This window comes from Thermobia domestica, unplaced genomic scaffold (assembly GCF_964235325.1).
Source record: "Thermobia domestica unplaced genomic scaffold, izTheDome1.hap1.1 HAP1_SCAFFOLD_514, whole genome shotgun sequence".
NCBI classification, from domain to species: Eukaryota; Metazoa; Arthropoda; class Insecta; order Zygentoma; family Lepismatidae; genus Thermobia; species Thermobia domestica.
The window spans coordinates 1-19356 of record NW_027656224.1 but is presented as its reverse complement, the minus strand read 5'-3'; the positions used below and the strand labels follow the sequence as shown (position 1 = coordinate 19356).

Sequence of the window (19356 nt, the reverse complement as noted above, 5' to 3'; positions counted from 1 at the left end):
CAATACAAATATCTGTTCTAAGATGTTGATTATACAAAATTAAAACATTGAAATTATGATTTACGAGTGTTAAACAAAATAAAATCATATTTTCTTATTTTCTGCTACAAAAATAATCTTCATAAGGAACTTTTATGTAGTTATTGCATTACATAAGCGGGCCTACATGTGAAGAAATAGTGGAATTTTCTGTTTCTGAAGTTGATAAATTCACAAAGGTTTCTTTTCAATTTCTTGTTACATTTTAAATATTGGAATGGGATATTTGTTCTCTACGAACTCGATGTATGTTCCCTGCACTTTACACACACACACATACACGGAGAGAGAGAGGGAAAAAAACACTGTATATTTTTACTTCCCAACTATAAAATTTTCTGGTTTCCAAAAGCTAATTGGAAAATTATAATTTGTCGCTGACTAACTTTCCTGTACAGGAATTTAATTTTATAGCTGAATGTGAAGTTAAATATAGTGGAAAATTTTCCACCCAACATCACTATACATAATATCCGAAATTGTCCGGATTATGAAAAGTTTTTTTCATTTGTTTCTACGTCGTGATGAAAATTTTCCGATTCATGAAAATTCCTTTCACTTGTTTCTACAGAGCAATAAAACTTTCCGATTCACAAAAAGTTGTTTTACTTTTTGCTTCAAAATGATTAAAATTTTCCGACTAATAAAAAGTTCTTCAATTTTTCCGTATTAGACAGAAAATATTTCGATTCATGAAAAATTGTTTAAGTTGTTCCTACATAGTACTGAAAACTGTGAGCGATGAAAATTTTCAGTTTCTTTAAACGATCTTTCACTTTTTAACATTTCTATACAGGATTTCAATAAATTTTATGAATACTGAGGAATTGTTACTTGATCACTGATATTTGTTAAGAACGAAAAATTTTCCGGAAAAATATAGAAGAAAATTTTCCATCTCACATCACGGCTAAACAACGATGTAGGAATAAGTGGAGTATGTTTTTATGAATCGGAAAATTTTCATCACTGCTTGAAACACACTGCCCAATGCATGTTAATTCTATCGCGAATCTCTCAATGTTGGCAGGTTCTTCAATCGAATTTAAATGCAACTTAACGCAACAAAAATTTTAAGATGCGCATATAAATTAATTAATATGGGACAAATTCCATATTTTCGATGCTACTACTTACATAAGCGAAGTTTCATGGAAAAATTACACTATTTTTAGTTACTTTCAAGGTAACAATACAGTTAATCACTATTATAAGACAAGGACAAAATGAGTGTTGCATAGTGTAATAGATCTAATCGAATTGAAGAAAATGAAGAAAATGAGACTTGTAAGAACTTATGCTGAGTTTTCGAAAATAAAATGAAATCTTTCAGTTGAACCTCCCACGACTGTGCCCTTTAGGCTAAGGGAGACGACAAATGATGGAATAATTGGTGGAATGAGAATCTTGGAGGAAACAGGAGTATCCTGAGAAAACCTAGCGCATCTCTCGCTCAAAAAAAAAAAAATAGAGGAATCCGGAGTTGGCTGTCACACAGCCAAGATAACTTGCTTTGTAAACGAAATTTTTTTGAATTTCGGAACTTTTTGTATATAAAAAAGTTCAAAACATCATTAGATATAATTAAAGTTGGATTGTGCCATTTCCAATGAAACAGTTACAGTAGCTATATCACTCCAAAAATCCCATGCTCACAACCTGCGCGCTAAAACCTGCCTGTGGACACCCCTGCTTTCATTTCGTTCTGTAGGTTAATAAACTTTTTCGATTACATCCCTCATTTTATGAATTTGAAAGTGTTCATAATTCATCCATTCACTAAATAAAAAAAAGCAGTACAGTTTTCAGGTTTTATTTTTTCCTTATTAGATACAGTTACAGACCTAATAATAATAATAATGCTGACAACATAAAAACAATCAAAAACAGCATTTTACACTCTATCGTAGTAGTTTATGTAAAAATATATATATACATAAGACACATATATTACTAGGATTAATTGTTCATACATAAGCACTCTTGTATAATGTATACATATAGTCTTTTAAAATATATATATATTGCATGTGGATTTTTAATTCCACATTTTTGTTTCGTTCTTTGTCGAGCTACTTTGCTCGAGCATACATATTTATATATATTAGTCTTATCACAGAGTTTATTTGTACGTTTCAAATTCGTTGTTGTCAACTTGCCGAATAATTTTTTGAATTTGGGAATACCAAGCACAGAATACCACTTCCTGTAAAGATGGAAAACAAAGTATATATGTTAGTTATTCTCTTGATGGTAAAACAATATTCTTTTTTGTAATTGTGTAACATTTACAATGTGAACATAATAATTTTTATTGGTTCCTTAATTGACATAACAATCAATGATACGTTTTATGTTTCTTAGTAGATTGGAGTTTGCCAACTGTAATTTACACTATGTACGCATATTACTGAGCCTATAGTGTATAATTAGTACTTATCAGGCCGGCAACTAGAGGGGGGCCAGGCCCCCCCTAAACTTTTCATGGCCCCTCCAGACCTCAATACAAAATGCTATTATTAATACAAAAATCACAATTTAGATATTTGTAAGAGAATTTTTAATGACTTGGCCCCCCTATCTTATTCATGGTCCCCCAAACTTTTGTGTCTGATTGCGGGCCTGGTACTTATATAGGTACTAAGTGGGTCAAAAGTAGCCTCATAGTTGTTTCAGCATTAGTTCACATTTTAGATTTTTTTTTCAAACAGGAATTCCAAATAGGTATTCTGTAACGTTGATCTACGTTTTAGAAATGTTACAAGCTATTTCCTCATATGTCGGTTTAGATTTTTATTATGAATTCTATGACTGGAGATTATCAGATGAAAGTGACTAACGTTTGTCAACAGTTCAAAAACATATACAGTATACCCACGTCCTGCTATCGCTTACGGCTGCTGTACATGATCCCTTCAAAGGCGATCCTAATTGCCGTTTGCAGTTCTGCGAACTGATGCGTGACCAAGTTTGGAGCAAGAACTTTTTGATAAGATCGTACGTGCTTCAAATTGTCAGACCACGTGAACAGGCACAAGTGCGTGTGCTGTGCAATTAATAATCCTTGTGTTACCATCATTTCCTAAGTGAACCAGCCTAACATCATAGTGTGGTGTGCAATGTCCAGTGAAGGCGTTGTCGAATCAGTTTTCTTTGATGAAACTGTGGATTGGGCAAATTGTCTACAAATGTTTCGTGACGAGGCAGTGCCATAACTCAGTACTAGAGTTAACTTCTCCGAACTGTTCTTTTCACCAGGACAGAGCATCTCTCCATTATGCTTTAGCAATAAAAAAAATCTACCTTAACCAGATCTTTCTACAGCGTTGGTTCGGAAGTAGCAGCATCAAATGGACACTACGTTCACTTTACCTAACACCAATGGGTTTCTTTTGAGGGGTGTAGGAAGAAACAACTTTTACGAGAGAAATCCCCATACAGTGGAAAACATACATTGAAACTGATGCAGATAAGATTTTGTGACGTATTGTACGCCATGATGTGGAAATGTTCAAAGTATGCTGCAATGTTGAAGATCAGTTTGAGCACTTATGTAGGAGATTACACTGTATTAAAAAAAATAAAGTATTAAGTGAATATACATAAACAGTACTCAACAAATATGATTGTAACAAATATCTATAAATGCAGTGGTGCCCACCCCCCTCATGTCCATGACGCACCCCCCTCAATTGCCTATCCGTAGGTGTTCTTCCATGAAAAACAAATCTTTTCGATTAGTTTTTACATCCTCTCAAACATATTTATATAGATTTTTACCCCCCCCCCAAATATTTCAATGACGCAGTTTGCGTCATAGCCCCCCCCCTTGTGGGCACCCCTGATAAATGTGTTATGCACTGCACAATTATAAAAAGTGTAATTCTATTTTTGGCTCTTTCCGTATACCTACAGGTGTATTGTGACACTCCTTTGGCGGAGCATCAGCGCGTACGAATTGTTGTCCTGGTGATGAATATTTGTTAACTGACATTTTTTGATTCTTAATTCGGACGCAACACACCTGAGAGCTTCAGCTGTCAAATGTTGTCTAACTTGCTGCGACTCATAACCTAAAATTTGGGATATGGTCTACTAACGCCATTTCGTCCCAAAATTTACTATATACCGTGTATACAGGGTGTTTCAAAACAACACCGACAACGTTTGGGAGGTGATTCCTGACACCAAAATAAAACAAAAAGTATAGACCAACCTGGATGCACAAATGCTTCCTTTCGGTGTTATAGGCTGCCGAAAACATGAAAAAATTAACTTTTAAAGGTCCATAGCTCCAATACTATGGGACCTATCCTAGTCGCGTCAAGACTTCATTTAAGAACTAGTATGTGCCCTATCCAAATATCCATGTTTCAGAATCTTGCGGTACTTCTGCAACAGGTTTTACAGAGGTAGTTGGTGAGTACTTCAAATTATATGTCCTTAGTGAAATTCGCTCTATAAAAATTGTTGCGTGAGTACTCTTATATCAGGCCTCATTTCAAACCAGTCTTCGCAAAGTGTTCATGGGTAACGATTAGTGATGAGTCTGTCAAGGAAAAAAAATGTGGAGGATAGATAATTCTAAAATGAAAATTTGCGTCACTGATTTAATCTCAAAAAATCATTAGGCTGTGTATGTGATATCAAATATTGCAAACTAAAACAATTTTAGTTGCATTGACGTAAACTGATGTGAAATGAGCCCACAGAGGTCTTTTTTTTTTTTTTCGATTACTTCGTTTGAAAGTGTAGTTTAGGCTTGGAAAAAATATTTACAGTTATGATCATCAAGTTTAATACGTTATTATGATTATTTAAAAAAAAAAAAAAAAACATTCTGGCATTTTTCTTACTCTTCACCACTTCTCGATTTTGATGTCTGTTTTATTTATCCAACAAAATTGTCAAAAGGAAAAGAAAACCTAGCTGATATGCTTTTAGTGCAAACCCAAATTTGCGTTTTGGTGAAGACCAGAATTGAGAGAATTGAAGAAGCAGTTAAAGGCAGTGAACTGATGTCTAGAAAGCCAAATAATAATGGTACTGATACACTATGGACTGATCACGGGATCTCCCAGTGGAAGTATGGCATATGGACAATGATATTGCCTGGATTTAAAAAATGAAATGAAATCTCTCAGTTTGACGTCCGACGATTTTATGCCCTTTAGGCTAAGGTAAACAATGATAAAGACAAGCTAATGATGATGGAAGAATTGGTGGAATGAGAAAGTGGAGGACACGAGAGTAGCTCGAGAAAACCCACGGTCACGATGCTGTCCACCACAAACTTACTTGGCCGAGAATCGAACGAGGGACTTCACACACCAGACTTTATTACTGAGCCACCGTACGCCCCTGCCTGGATATCATATGGATAAAGGAATTCCTCATATCTTCCTTTCTGAATTTGTTTCTTTTGCTTAATATGGTTTTGAAAATATTTTGTCTTCAGTCTTGTGTCCCTCTGCATATTTTATAAATTTGACAATTATTAATTACAAGAAGCTTGGTTGCATTAATATCATGAATTCGTTCTTATTCAACTTACCTATAAGCATGGCTCCAAATAAAAACATAGGGACGATGCAATTTAAGTCAATGAGGAAACCAAATACCACGTTCCCTAGTAACGCTCCACCTCGTCCAAAGATCAGAGAAAGTGCCACTGCCATTACCCTGAAACAAAGTGCAATATGAACATAGTACGTATATACTAGTAGTAGCGTACTCAGAAATTCGTCAAGCTCAAGTTCCTGTAATATCAGATGTTTGTGTATATACAGCGTACCCCTAATTGTATTTCTTCGAAGCCAATGTTAATGGGCACTCTTACCTGGAGATGCTTAGTGGTGATTGGGGCCTCAACTGGAAGAAAATGGTATCAAAGACACCGTTGTGATACAGCAGGATGGAGCACCAGCGTATACTTCGCGATTCACGTGCGCAATTACCTGAATCAGACGTTTCCTGGCCGCTGGATTGGAAGAGATTGTGCATCTTCAATAGTTACCTTTGCCTGGCCTCCAAGAAGTCCCGATCTGACGACACAAGACAATGCTCTCTGAGGTTTCATAAAGCAACAAGTAAGAAACGCTCGATATCACACAACGCAGGAATTACGAGCAGCTGTGGAACATGTCTTCACCCTCGTAACTCCGGAGTATTTCCGCAGAACATCTGCCAGAACTTGGCGCAGAATTCAGATGCGTTACGACATGGATAGTGATCATACCGATGTTTATGACTCTTAAGACTTTTAAGACTTCAAGGTAATTGTGTTCTATCATAACATTCTACCATAAATAACACTATACTGTTGAAACTAAAGGGGGGTAATCCCACTTCCGGACCACCCTGTATATACGTCCGCTAATCTACATGAAGCTTTATCGCTAATCTACATGAAGCACAACTAACACTCACTTAAATGAAAATAAGTTTGTAATTACTTACATATGAAACGAAATGAAATCTTTCAGTTTTACCTCTCATAGTTATGCCTGCTAAGCTACAGAACACTATAATGATGAGAAATGAATGAAACGGTGGAATGAAGAAAGTAGGACGAAACGGGAAAATCCTGAGAAAACCAACGAACACGGTGTTTGTCCATCACAAAGCCCACTTGGCGGGAGATGGAACCGAACCATTGACCCCACGCACCATACGTGAACGCTTTACTATTGAACCACCACCGTGTCTCCTTATTTATATAAAATTCACATGTAATTATTTCATGCCAAGCATAATATAGGCCCTAAATTAGAACTAAGCTAGTCATTACATAGAATTTCGTCAAAAGTTACCGTTCAACCACTCAATTCCATTTCCTTTTAGGACAAGCGTGTTTCTAATATATATATATATATATATATATATATATATATATATATATATATATATATATATATATATATTAGTAACTTCCCACAATTATGCACCGAGGCTAGGGAGACAACAAGAACGTAGAGTCCATTAAGATATTAGGACTAAGAGTATTCAAATATTAAATAAACTCAAAATAATGATCCTAACCATTAATAAAACATATTTTATTAATATACGATATATTTTATAATGCTCAGTATACAGGGTGGTCCAAAAGTGCGGAAACACCCAAATAGAACCAAAACCTAATGTTGCCACGAGACTAACAGAACCATTCGAGAAGAGACACAAGAAGAGACGAGCAAATCTTTTCAAGACAAAACACGAAATGAGACATGATTTGCACGAGACGAGACAGAACTGTTTGAGACGAGACGAGCATATCTTTTCGAAACGAAACGAGATGTTTTGAAGGAGACGAAACGATACAACCAGAATGCTCGTCTCGTCGCAACATTATTCTCTTCTAAATATAAAAATACTACTTGAAATACTGGCTGTGCTTCCTGTCTCTACAGCTTCGGTTGAACAAAACTTTTCGAAACTGAGACTAATTAAAACATATTTGAAGAACAAAAAGAGATAAAATATGTTGAATGAACTTGCTTTGCTATCTATTCACAGAGACTCAATTTTACATATCACTATTGATTGTCATTGACCATTTTGCTTGATCTGAAAACTCAAAACATTTATAATTCGTGAAAAAGATACACTAGCAGATTGTATTATTGTCTGTCTAACAGCTTCTTACGGTGACACAGATGCTTCTAACTGTGGCAGATACTTCTACAAGTGACACAGATACTCCTACAAGTGACACAGATACTCCTAAAAGTGACACGGATACTCCTATAAGTGACACAGATACTTCTATAAGTGACACAGATACTTCTATAAGTGACACAGATACTTCTACAAGTGACACAGATACTCCTACAAGTGACACACAATTATAACAGTTACCCACATACGCTACTTGTAACAATAGCTAATAAATGAAAAATATGTCCTTACCTGAGACTTGTTGGAAATATGTCGACCATAATACAGTAAATGGTACTGGAAGAGAGATTGGTAAATGCCCCAAATATGCAGGAGAGAACAAGATTTTGGTCGGCATTTTCGACGAAATACATTCCGAAGGCACAAGCACCAGATATAATATAACTTAATACTGAAAAACAAGCAAAAAAAATCATTAAACTACATCTTCAGCACAGTCTTAGCATATTAAAAACAAATAAGGCCATCTTCTCTCGAGTTATTTATATAGTGTATACCAAATATTTTTAAAAAAATGTTAGAATACGATTGGAGTATCATTCGAGAGCATATTACCTACTATACCTGAAAAACCTCTTCCTTAAGAGTCTTCATCCCGGCGAAATTAAAATACCGCTAATTTTACAATAATTATGTGATATCTTCAAATAGATAAAAGATAATCGATATGTGGAACAAGAGCGCCCTAGACAATATTATTTTACATGAGAAACCGTTATCACGACTCACTTATCTGCTTTCGATTTCGAGCCATTTTGAAAATCGGCATTTATTTTCGCGTTTCTAAACAGCTGAAAACGGAAAGCCACTAGGTGACTTGTGATAACAGTACCTCACGCAAAATAATATTGTCTAGGGCGCTCTTGTTATATATTTCAATTATCTTTTATCTATTTGAAGATATCACATAATTACTGTAAAATTAGCGGTACTTTAATTTCGCCGGGATGAAGACTCCTAAGAAATATAATAAGTTTAAATCAAATTACTGTACTGGCCAGAGTCCACGTCCTATCCACCAGCAGGAGAAACATAAGCCAAATATACTATGTAATAATGGATATATTATGTATTTCACTAAGTAATTGGACTTTTATTCACTGGCTGTGTGAAGAACTAACTTCTTTGTGTTTTCTGAAGGTTGTCATCAGTCACAATGGTTGTCTGGTGAACGTGCTATTTTCTATAGGTCTTTTTTCTTCGTTGCAAGGCGATCACTACGCGCAATGTTGGCCACTGCTTAATATGATGCCCCTAAGCAATGTCTGCCTACATGTGTTTTGTACGTAGAGCTGCAACGTAATTTCCTGTCAAGTAATATCAGATCTAAGAATAAGACGATATGGAAACTAGTAAGTTCAAACGGACTGGTATGGTTACTGATGAGTAGAGACCGGATGTTTAGGCACTAAAAACCTGGAAAATAGACAGGCAAATAGGTACTAAAAATGTAAAAAAATAGGCACTAAAATGTAACTCGAAATAATTAAGATAAATACTCAATATAATTAAAAAATAGATTCAAGTCATAGATAATATTCAAAGAATATAGAAACATACTTCTTTGTTAATATCTTCTTTTATTGTATATATAAAAACGAAGCTTGTTATGCTTTCCATATATACTGGGAGAACCTGAAAGATCTGCACATACGTTAAGAGGTGATTCATGACATCAAAAGAAGACAAAAAGTACTTTTGCATGTTGTCGAATTAGACGTCGTGTAGGAGTGACAAGGGGGCGAACTTGGAATCCAAAATCAAAACCTGACAATTGGAACGAGACATAAAGGTGTGCACATACTTCGGGAGATTCGTGACATTCAAGAGGACTTTTTGTCTTCTTTTCATGTCACGAATCACCTCTCGAAGTATGCGCACATCTTTCGGTTTCGTACCAATTGTCAGAATTCGATTTTCGATTCCAAGTTGGCACTCTGCCACTTATACATGACACGGAATTAGACAAAATACACGAGGACTGTTTGTCTTCTTTTGATATCACTAATCACTTCCCGAAGTATGTGCAACGTACCACATGCTTGTGTTTACAAACACCTAATATACACATATATGTGTGTATTATTTATGTTATATAAATCACATTTTTCCCAATGAAGGCTTAATTTGAAGAAAATGCATAGAATAGGCAACATTAGGCACTAAAGCAATTATTTAGGCAGTAAAGGTCGAAATAGGCAAAATAAAATTGGCTTAAATCGAAACTACAACCCCCCATATAAACTTTAAAACGTTATTTTTGATCATATCTTTAATATTAAAGAATAGGCATTTTGCCTAACATCCGGTCTCTACTGATGAGCAACGAGAGATCCGGAGCAGATGTGGAAGTAGCACGTGAATCAACTGAATGCAGTTTTAAATCTGTACGTTCTCTCCGCGAAAACTAGTCATCTACAAATCCATAGTGAGTTACGTACATCACCTGTACAATGAGGGTTGTGAGGAATGTGTGTGAATGTGCACTGATCCGACGAATTAATAAGACATGTGCTTTTTGCCGATAAATCTATCCTACATTTAAATAGACATGTCAACCAGCAAAATTATTGCATTTGGAGCGACAAACTTTAAGCGGACTTTATTGAACGCGTATGAGATAGTTCCAAAGTCAACTTAAAGTGGGTACCACAAAGAGAAAAGTTTATGAACCATTGGTCAAGAAACTGCGTTATCTGAATATTCTAACAGAATTCATGTAACCTCAACTTGAACATGATATCCTTAACACGGTTGTTTCAGCAGGATGGTGCTCCTCTCCATTACACTGTACGGGATTATTTCAACTAAGTGTTTTCAAATTGCTGGATAGCTTGAGAAATCATGAGCAGTGCGGTCACTCAACTTTACCCCATTTTTGTTAGAGGACTTAACACACTACACGTCTACAACATATCACATACACGTACATCAATACCTTTGAAAACCTCAAAAGATCGAATTTGTCATGCAGCGTCAGTGGTCATGGTACCACTTCTGGGAGAAGCATTCCGTGTAACCGTAGATAAGTAGAAATCAGGCAAAGACCATTGATGGGACACATGCTGAAGGAAACATGTAATGTTATTACCCTTGGAACGAAGACCCAAATAATGGTGTAGTTGTGATTGTAATTATCATAGTTCGTTAAATATTTTTAAATAATACACCGATATTATATATCATTCGAGCATCCGAGCATAACACGTAAGTTATAGTTCCCTAATGTAACATCTATCGAAACACGACCTCACAGTTATTCCTCAAATACACGACTGAGGCTTCATATCTTCAGAGGTCGGGATTTTATGCTTCACTTTGGCTGCACAAATGTGTTTCAAGATTTTTTTTTTCAATCCTTTGAGCTATTGACGGTACATTCGACGGAATGATGAATGTGGACGTTGGATCTTTTTAGTGTTCCGTTCCTTAATATTTTAATGTCATTCATTTACCAGTAATTACGCTATGAGGAACTTCATTCTATTCGAAACCAAATATCGTATGTTTCCTTTTCTTTTTAATCCATATTCTTCCACTTTCCTAGCTGTTGGCCGTACATTTGACAGAACGTTGAATTCGGACTCTCACTCAGCCGAATATATCATTCCAAATCTTTCTTTCACGTAGTTCTGTTTAATACATGAGGATCCTAAAGCAGTCTCTTTCGATTTTTTAGGGCCAGGGTATGGCATAATCTCCTTTGTTAAGTGTATCCGCGGAACATTAATATACATACGTGTTTAGCAAGACTGCGACAGATTCTCACTAATTACTAGTGTTCTAGCTTGATCATCTCTTGAAAATAAATAGTTTTAGGCCTTTGGAAACTTTATATGCTCTCTTTTTTAAAACCTATATTGTATTATTTCCATTTACTTTTCACTTTCATTGTCACGTTTACCTCAAACGTTCTACTGTACGACACACCGGTTGAGAATCACTGTCCTGAAGCATCCGTTGTAATTAAGAGCATCTCCTACAAATGATGTCAAAAATGCGTATATATCAAATTTAAAATTCTTTAAGTTCATGTTGTTGAGAATAGATGACCGCAGTGTTGATTCAGATACTTTAAGCCAAAGGCAGACCTGTTGTTTGCTTAAAGCCTATTTTGTTCGAATTTTTTCAATATTTTTCACTCTTATTATTCATTCACATTTGTTTTCGATCAGAAGAGAGTAGTAGTAGTAGTTGTTGTTGTTGCTGTAGTAAGAGTAGTAGTAGTAGTAGTAGTAGTAGTAGTAGTAGTTGTTGTTGTTGTTGTTGTTTGTTTGTTTGTTTTTTTTATTTCTGTGCTTTCACAGTACAAAAAATGTTAGACCGCGTTTCCATTTTACATGAATCATGTAGCTGTCATAAAAAAAATCTTGAAACCCCATAATATTTCTCTATGTAAACATAGTATTGAAAGGGACATACAACATTTATTTTTCCATCTTGCAAGGAGTTAAACCATGTGCAACTTTCTGGGTCGTCTTGCTTGCTATCAGCTATCGCCCTCCCGCTGAGAAAGAAAAAAACAGCCGTTTCGCCGCTTCCGAGACAACGGATTTTTTTTTTTTTTTTGGATAGGAAGGGAAAGCGCGCCAAAGTACACGTTTTTAATGAGGAAGTTCACTATTTGTTCACTAGAGTGTATTGCTGCGTTCACACTAGAGATGTTCACTGTGTTCACTAGAGATGAAGATATCTTTCTTGCTTTCAGAAAGTTGTAATGTGTAAACAGTAAATAGAAAGATCTGGTTGCAAGATTTTTTTATGACAGCTACAAGATTCATGTAAAATGGAAACACGGTCTTAGTACCTGAAAATTTACAATGCTAACGGAATATACCCGTGTTGTTATCTGAACTTATGGCTGGGAAGGAAGGAGGGTGATTGATTTTCTCCCAGTTTTTAAGAATGTTTCCCTTTTTGTGATTAATAGTCGGGAGAAGGTTTTATACCTCGTCTCATCACGAATGATAATGGAAGGTAGCATTAGAATTATGTTCCCTTTGTGTGTCAGAATACACTAGTAAACCCACGTTGAGCACCAACAGAGATATGTCTTCTTGGGGAATTTTATAGCAAGATAGGGAGAATTTTCTTCCAGACCACTTCCTGAAATAATTCTTCCAAGCCTTTTTCTCCCAGTTAGCAGGGATCGACATATTGGATCGTTGTCCTCCACCTGTTTCTATCTTGTGTCATATCCACTGTCACACCCTACTGCACCATATGGTTCTTAATGCACTTCTTTGGCAGGGCTCAGGCTAGTTTCTTCATTCATTTCTATGACATCCATTCATGAAACTACGTATTCCAAAGGTCTTCTTACATACTCAAACGATCGCAGTCTACAATCTTGCAGTTTCTACTACCTTTACCTTTTACCTTTACTGTTCCAAGGATCACTTCATTCTTAATTTTGTCCTTCCGCGTCACTGCACACATCCACCGCAGCATCCTGAAATTAGCATTGTTGCTTATATGGATGTCAAAAGAAGTAAAAAGACGAGGAGAATAAGAAGGTAATTGGTGTGTGACAAAGGGCATTACTCTTACATCAAAACCAAGAGGGCATACTTCCGAATTCGAAACAAGTGACGTGCCATTGATTGAATAAACTTAGTACTGGTACTAGTAGTAGTAGGAGAAGAAAGAGGGTGGTACTAATGATTACAATTACTACAAGTAATATACATACCTAAGAAGAATTTTATGCCAAGCTTATTGACACATAAAGGAAGCCAAATACTGGGAGGTATCGAAGCTAATCCTACAATAAGTGTGTTGCGATAAACAGAATTTTCAATGCTGTCAGCGCAGAACATCTCCCGAATGTCAGTTGTATTCTTCAACACAATGGAAGCCACCTCACACACGGAAGCCGTTCTGTTTGGATATTGTTGATAGAATGCGTCAAATCGCTTAAACAGTTCAGGAAACCACAACATCAGTGTATAATAGCTGGAAAAAGAAAAGCAGTGTTAAACACATTGGCTTTTGTTAAATCTTATGGTTTCTTAGGACATAACTTATAGAAGTCTTAAGTTTCTACACTCCTATAGTATTAGATCCGTTTTCCACATGGTTTTATGTGAACTTTCTTTTCGAACAAAATACATTAGCAAATAGTAGAATATATCAATTGCTTGGTTGAAGGCTTACGTTCTGAGATAAAACTGCGTATATAGCTTCAAATGTAATCCAACCCACGACTCGGAAGGATGAAAATGAAATATTCAATTTTATGTTCCACGATTACACGCTTAAGTTTAAAGGACATTGGTAATTTATGAGAGTGAATAATTATGAAAGAATTCATGGAATGATATTGTAGAAGGAAACTAAAGAACACAGAATAAACCCACTGACATTATGATGAACATCACAAATTTGCATAGCCTGAGGTAAGCGCTTTACTACTGAGCATTTCTGCGGTCAATCGCTCACGCACCGCTGTTACAATACCGGTGGATCTACCTTTAGGTATAAAATGATAAAGTATTTGTCATGCGTCATACATATTACGATGGATTTCAATTTAATTATCATTATAATTATGTCCTTATTGAATTAGTTACTTTTCACTGGAAAACAGGATGAAATTTGAAAGCCTCAAATCAAGGTAAAATAGAACAACGTAAAGGAAAAATAAAACAATGTAAAATTCGACTGTCTCGAAAGTCAGGTATTAAGTCCCACTGTAATTAGTATAATTATAAATACCCAAAAGTACCTGAAGACCTATTTTCACTTACAAGACTCAGCTCAGGTAACTAAATAGCAACAAACGAAAAAGGAAGAAAAAATGTAGGTCTTGCAAGCAAAACGTAGAAAATTCACCAATGTTCAGAAGATGCTGTCTACAATGCACTGAGCAGAGTAGGTTAATGGGTCAGAGTGGGTCACATCTTGTTGCCCACGAACCACTGACCCACTCAGAAATCTTGACTCACTTGACCAACGACCCACTCCGTCTCTGGATACGCGTACAACAGATAGGTGATAAGTACTGATGAATAATGACTGACAAAATTAGTTGGTGTGGAAGGATAGGAAACATCTCTTAGAAAACTTAAAAATGTGATATCGTCTTCCAGTAGTTTCCATGGGCTGGTTTTGAACCTACTCGTAAAACAGCTGCGCCTAAAGTGAGAGCTTTACTATTGGTGCAGGAGATCCTGATTCGTTTCTCTATGAAAGTCTAAAGAGAGTGGATTGCAAGTTAATCACAAATCGATGCCTTACAGATACAGGTACACAAGATGCTTATTTTGATTCGAATCAACCAACCTTCTTGAACTGAAATATTGTACCTCAAATAGAGGGGCGTCATTTAGGGGCATTTGCCCCCCACCCGAGTTTGAGATGTATATAGATTTTACCAATAGAGTAATAGTAAATCAGTGAAAAACGCGAAATTTTACTTATATCAAGGGGTCTTACCCCCCCAAGCAAAATCTGAAATGACGCTCCTGCTCAAATCCATACCATATGACCATCAGTTTTAAAACTTGCACTATTTATATTTCCTCTAAAATACCTTCATAATCGGTTATTGAAAGACTTTCCATAATCTTTAAAAAAAATATAACTTCAGAAGAGTAACATTCTACGAAGAAATTATCTTTCAGCTGAAAAAGCGAAACAAAATTTCATCCACATTGTCATGGAGAGTTACCTACCTTGCCTATAATGTAAATACAGTAATGTAAGAGTGACTTTGGTCTGACACAAAATGATCCTGTTAGGGTCGCCATTTTAATAACTGATGTGGAGCCATTTAGGCGACACTTACGGAAGTACTCTTATATACTACTGAGAATCCCACTCAATGATCAAAACTTTTTCTACTGTTTATAAATACATATCATAGAAACTGAGTAAGCGATTGCGGCAAAATTTCTTGAAACGAAAGGTAGTGTTTCAAAGAGTAATCTAATTTTAAAAAATCCATTTCTAGGACAATTCAAACTATTTATAAATAGATTTCAATTATGTGATCTTACCTTGTCATCAGACCAAATTGTATTGTGCATGTAAGTACGGTCCATTTTATCATTGGATACTTGAACAACCCTTTGCTTTGTGTCCAAATATCTGCTAGCAACGAACATGCTGCCTTCTCACGCTTTTTGTATTGTCCAAAATTTGAATTTTTGTCGACTGGTACGTCCTTCTGGAGATTTTTAATCTAAAATAAATAATAATAACATATAAATTACTCTTTTTCTCAGTTCCCACTCAACTAGTCAATACAATGTATTAAGTTTAAATGTTCAGAACTATAAAGTCACGTAATGTCGAAAGATTTTATACGGTTTTATAGTTCAACCACTAGAATCTTCAACGAAGGAGTAACTAACACATAAATATACATTGAATCTTTATTATATTCTCCGTACTCATAATATTCAGCAATTATCAGGGGGAGGGGTCGCTGAGATGAAGAGTGGTAGTTCCGATGACGGTTACATCCAAATTTAGCCCACAATAATAATATTTAATTTTTACTGTCATTTTTACCAAACACATGACGTAAGGAGTTGTGTATTTAAAGTTTTTATTTCAACCCAGCAAAGCGGGTAATCAACACTAATGTATGTACCGTATAATTTTTCTGTGCAATGGACTGTTTTGCCAGTGCTTGGATATGTGACAATTTGTTACAACAATATGGTGCTTACAGTTTATAGTTCATATATCGTCTGACGAAAATTGTAGAGATACTTAAAGAAACAAAACACTCTTTTTAAGATGTCCCGTTTCGTGGAACATCTTAACTTAAAGTTTGAAATTACGATGTAAGCTCTTTGAACTTCGTCCAGGAGGTTAGATATACAACGGTATTGTATATCTATGCAATAAAATACTTCAATTTTCGTATCTTGATTTTGGGCAACGGTGCGTAAAAGTACACAATCTGTTGAGTAGAAGAAGAAGAAGAAGAAGAAAAGAGATAATATGTTGTTGATTCTAAAATATAAAGAAATAAGATTTAATCATAGTAGCTGAAAATCTATGTTGGTTTTAAATGTATAAACTGTACTCCTAGTTACCGTAACAGTAAATAGTTGTTTAAAGGTTGCTATGACGACCGAAAAAGAAGATTATTATTGTGAGTTATTGAAAAGAATAATAAAAAAGTAACAGAGATATAAGTGACGTGTCTGATTTAGAGTAATTTAATCGTGTTGACATATTTAAAAATCTTCACGAACTGTGAGCTAAATGTAACGCGTAAGAATAATAAGTTAATAATCGTTACAGTTTAGATGGTGGTTCCTATACGTTACAAATACTTTGTTGAGACTTACAAGTGAAGATATTTGAAGTAGACTACACATTTTTAACATGATAAATATGTTATAAAAAGATGCGTTAATATAGTTATTAACTCAAAGTTCACAAGGCACAAAATAAGGACCTTTTTTTAAAAAAAAAAAACTATCTGTATCAAAGTACTAAGAAAATAATCTTAAAGAAAATAAGAAAACTTACTGGATACCAATCTGCAGGATTTCCCGTATTAATACTGTAGATCCTCCTGAAGACCATAAGAGCTGCTGAATATTGTCCACTGTCCATCAGAAACTTTGGTGTCTCTGGGAGGAACGCAAGACACACGGCAATCACCAATGATGGAACAGCACAAACAGCTACAAACGCATTCCAGGATTTGAACATAAAAATCGCAGATTGGTAACTCCAATCTTGAGGAATAACAAGCCATGCTAGACCTGGAAAATAGTTAAGAAAGAAGTTGTAGATACAGTTTCATATGCTCCCTAGTGGTTGATGAATTCAATATTACTATCAAATCGAAATAAGCGTAATATGTAGCTATGACTTAACTCCTAAAAAGATACATTGAACGTGTTTTCATAACAATAATACAGGCAAAAATAACCTATCCCGGTGGTTAAAACGAAGGGCAATGAAAAAGTTCCCGGAATTTCGTTGTAACTATATTAAAAGAATATAGGCACTTAATCACCTTCAAGATAGGCTTGTTGAGAACACACACACTTGTTACACCGCTTTTGCCATTGCTGGAAACAAAGATTAGTCTTCGGCTATTTGAGAAAGAGTTACCCCCTGTAGTGAACGCGGCCAAGGTGGCTATTCAGTAATTTTACTTTCACCAGAGTTGTAAATCATACTGTGAGCCAGTCAGGGTTTCCGGGTCTTTTTGCCAGGTCCAGGTGTGTAATAGCAGAGTTCCAATACTCTGCACAAACCACCTTCCAAGCAGCTGTTTCTTGCTGCAATCCCTTTGCCTGGCAACACGCCTTTCCTTTTTTTCCCTTCCTTTTGAAATCTTTCAAACAGCAGGCGGTCTATGTTCAGAAATGCACCAAATACGCTCGAACTGACATTTTCTCCGCGTTTTTATTGCTTTCGCGTTTGTGATTACCCATCTACATTTAAATACATGGTCAGCGTGTTCCAAGCGTACGCATGAGCAATAAATACGCTTTGCGATTGCCTCGATAGCCGGGTACTTAAAGTCCTGTTTTGGTATGTTCCGAAGAACGATGGCTAAACGGCTCGCAGAAACGAACATCCCTCTACCAGCCAACCTACTCACCGGATTTAGCAACAGCGGATTTCTGGCGTTTTCCCAGGATCAAAAGGGACCTCAAAGGTAGAAATTTTGCCACCGTATAAGACATCCAAACCAACGCAACGGATGAACTTCGGAACATTTCAAAACAGAATTTTCAGCGTGGTTTCCAGCAATGGCAGTAGCGGTGAAACAAGTGTGTGTGTTCTCAAGAAGCCTATTTTGAAAGTGTGGTGATAAATAGTTACATTCGGGACTTTTTACTGCCCTTCGTAGATATCCTTTCTATCTGCATGTAGAGAGATCTGTAGTGTTTGGTTGAAATCACATCCTTCGTTAGGCCCAGTTATCTAGTTCATTTCCTATTTCCCATTTGTATGATCATTACAGTAATGTCAAAATCAGAATCTTCCATACACTTTGATTCTCCAATAACATTACAGTTATTTCAGAATTTGTTCTTTCTGTTACATAGTCTTTATATAAATTATAAATACCTGGTAAAGCTATAATTCCTGCAGTCCAAAACATCTGCAACCAACATAGAACTGTACTTTTGAGCCTTGCAGGTTGAAATTCTCCCAAATATGGAAATACAATGCTTGTGGCTCCTGACACACTGAAAAATAAGATTAAACGTAATTATTAATGGGGATTCTATGGATATTCCTTTAACACTAGTTTTTAAGGCATGATTTTAGAAATAAATGCATTGATTGTCAGACGAAGTTAAATTAACATAATGTTCAGTCATTGATATGTATCAATTTTCTTATCAGTAATATTTATATGTAATTTTAAAATTGTCATTAATTCATCAATAAAGGTTTTAATGACTTATGTATAATACCAGGAAATTTCATTTCATTTCATTTCATTTATTTGCCTGTTTCATTAGCTTACAAAGCATGAGAAATTCTCATGTAAGCATTACAGTTGTCAGAAAGAAAGAAAAAAAAGTCAGTACCAGAAGTACCAGAAGTATACATCATGCAATCTTTCTAAAAATACAAAACCACATAATTAGGTAACTGTTTCTACCACACCAGGCATGTACTCACGGGTAAGTATCTGTTTCC

At 35.6% G+C, this 19356-nt stretch overlaps 1 protein-coding gene across 1 annotated transcript; it reads right to left on the bottom strand.

Annotated features, from left to right (window-relative positions):
* Positions 1 to 1836: 1836 nt before the first annotated feature.
* Positions 1837 to 18896, bottom strand: LOC145676996 (synaptic vesicle glycoprotein 2B-like; the record flags this gene model as incomplete). The annotated part of the gene is made up of 7 exons (XM_081747714.1): positions 1837 to 2245; positions 5594 to 5721; positions 7951 to 8110; positions 13412 to 13674; positions 15720 to 15904; positions 17212 to 17450; positions 18775 to 18896. Coding segments are annotated over 7 exons (1153 nt in total), but the record flags the coding sequence as incomplete, so codon positions are not given.
* Between the last annotated feature and the right edge of the window lie 460 nt (positions 18897 to 19356).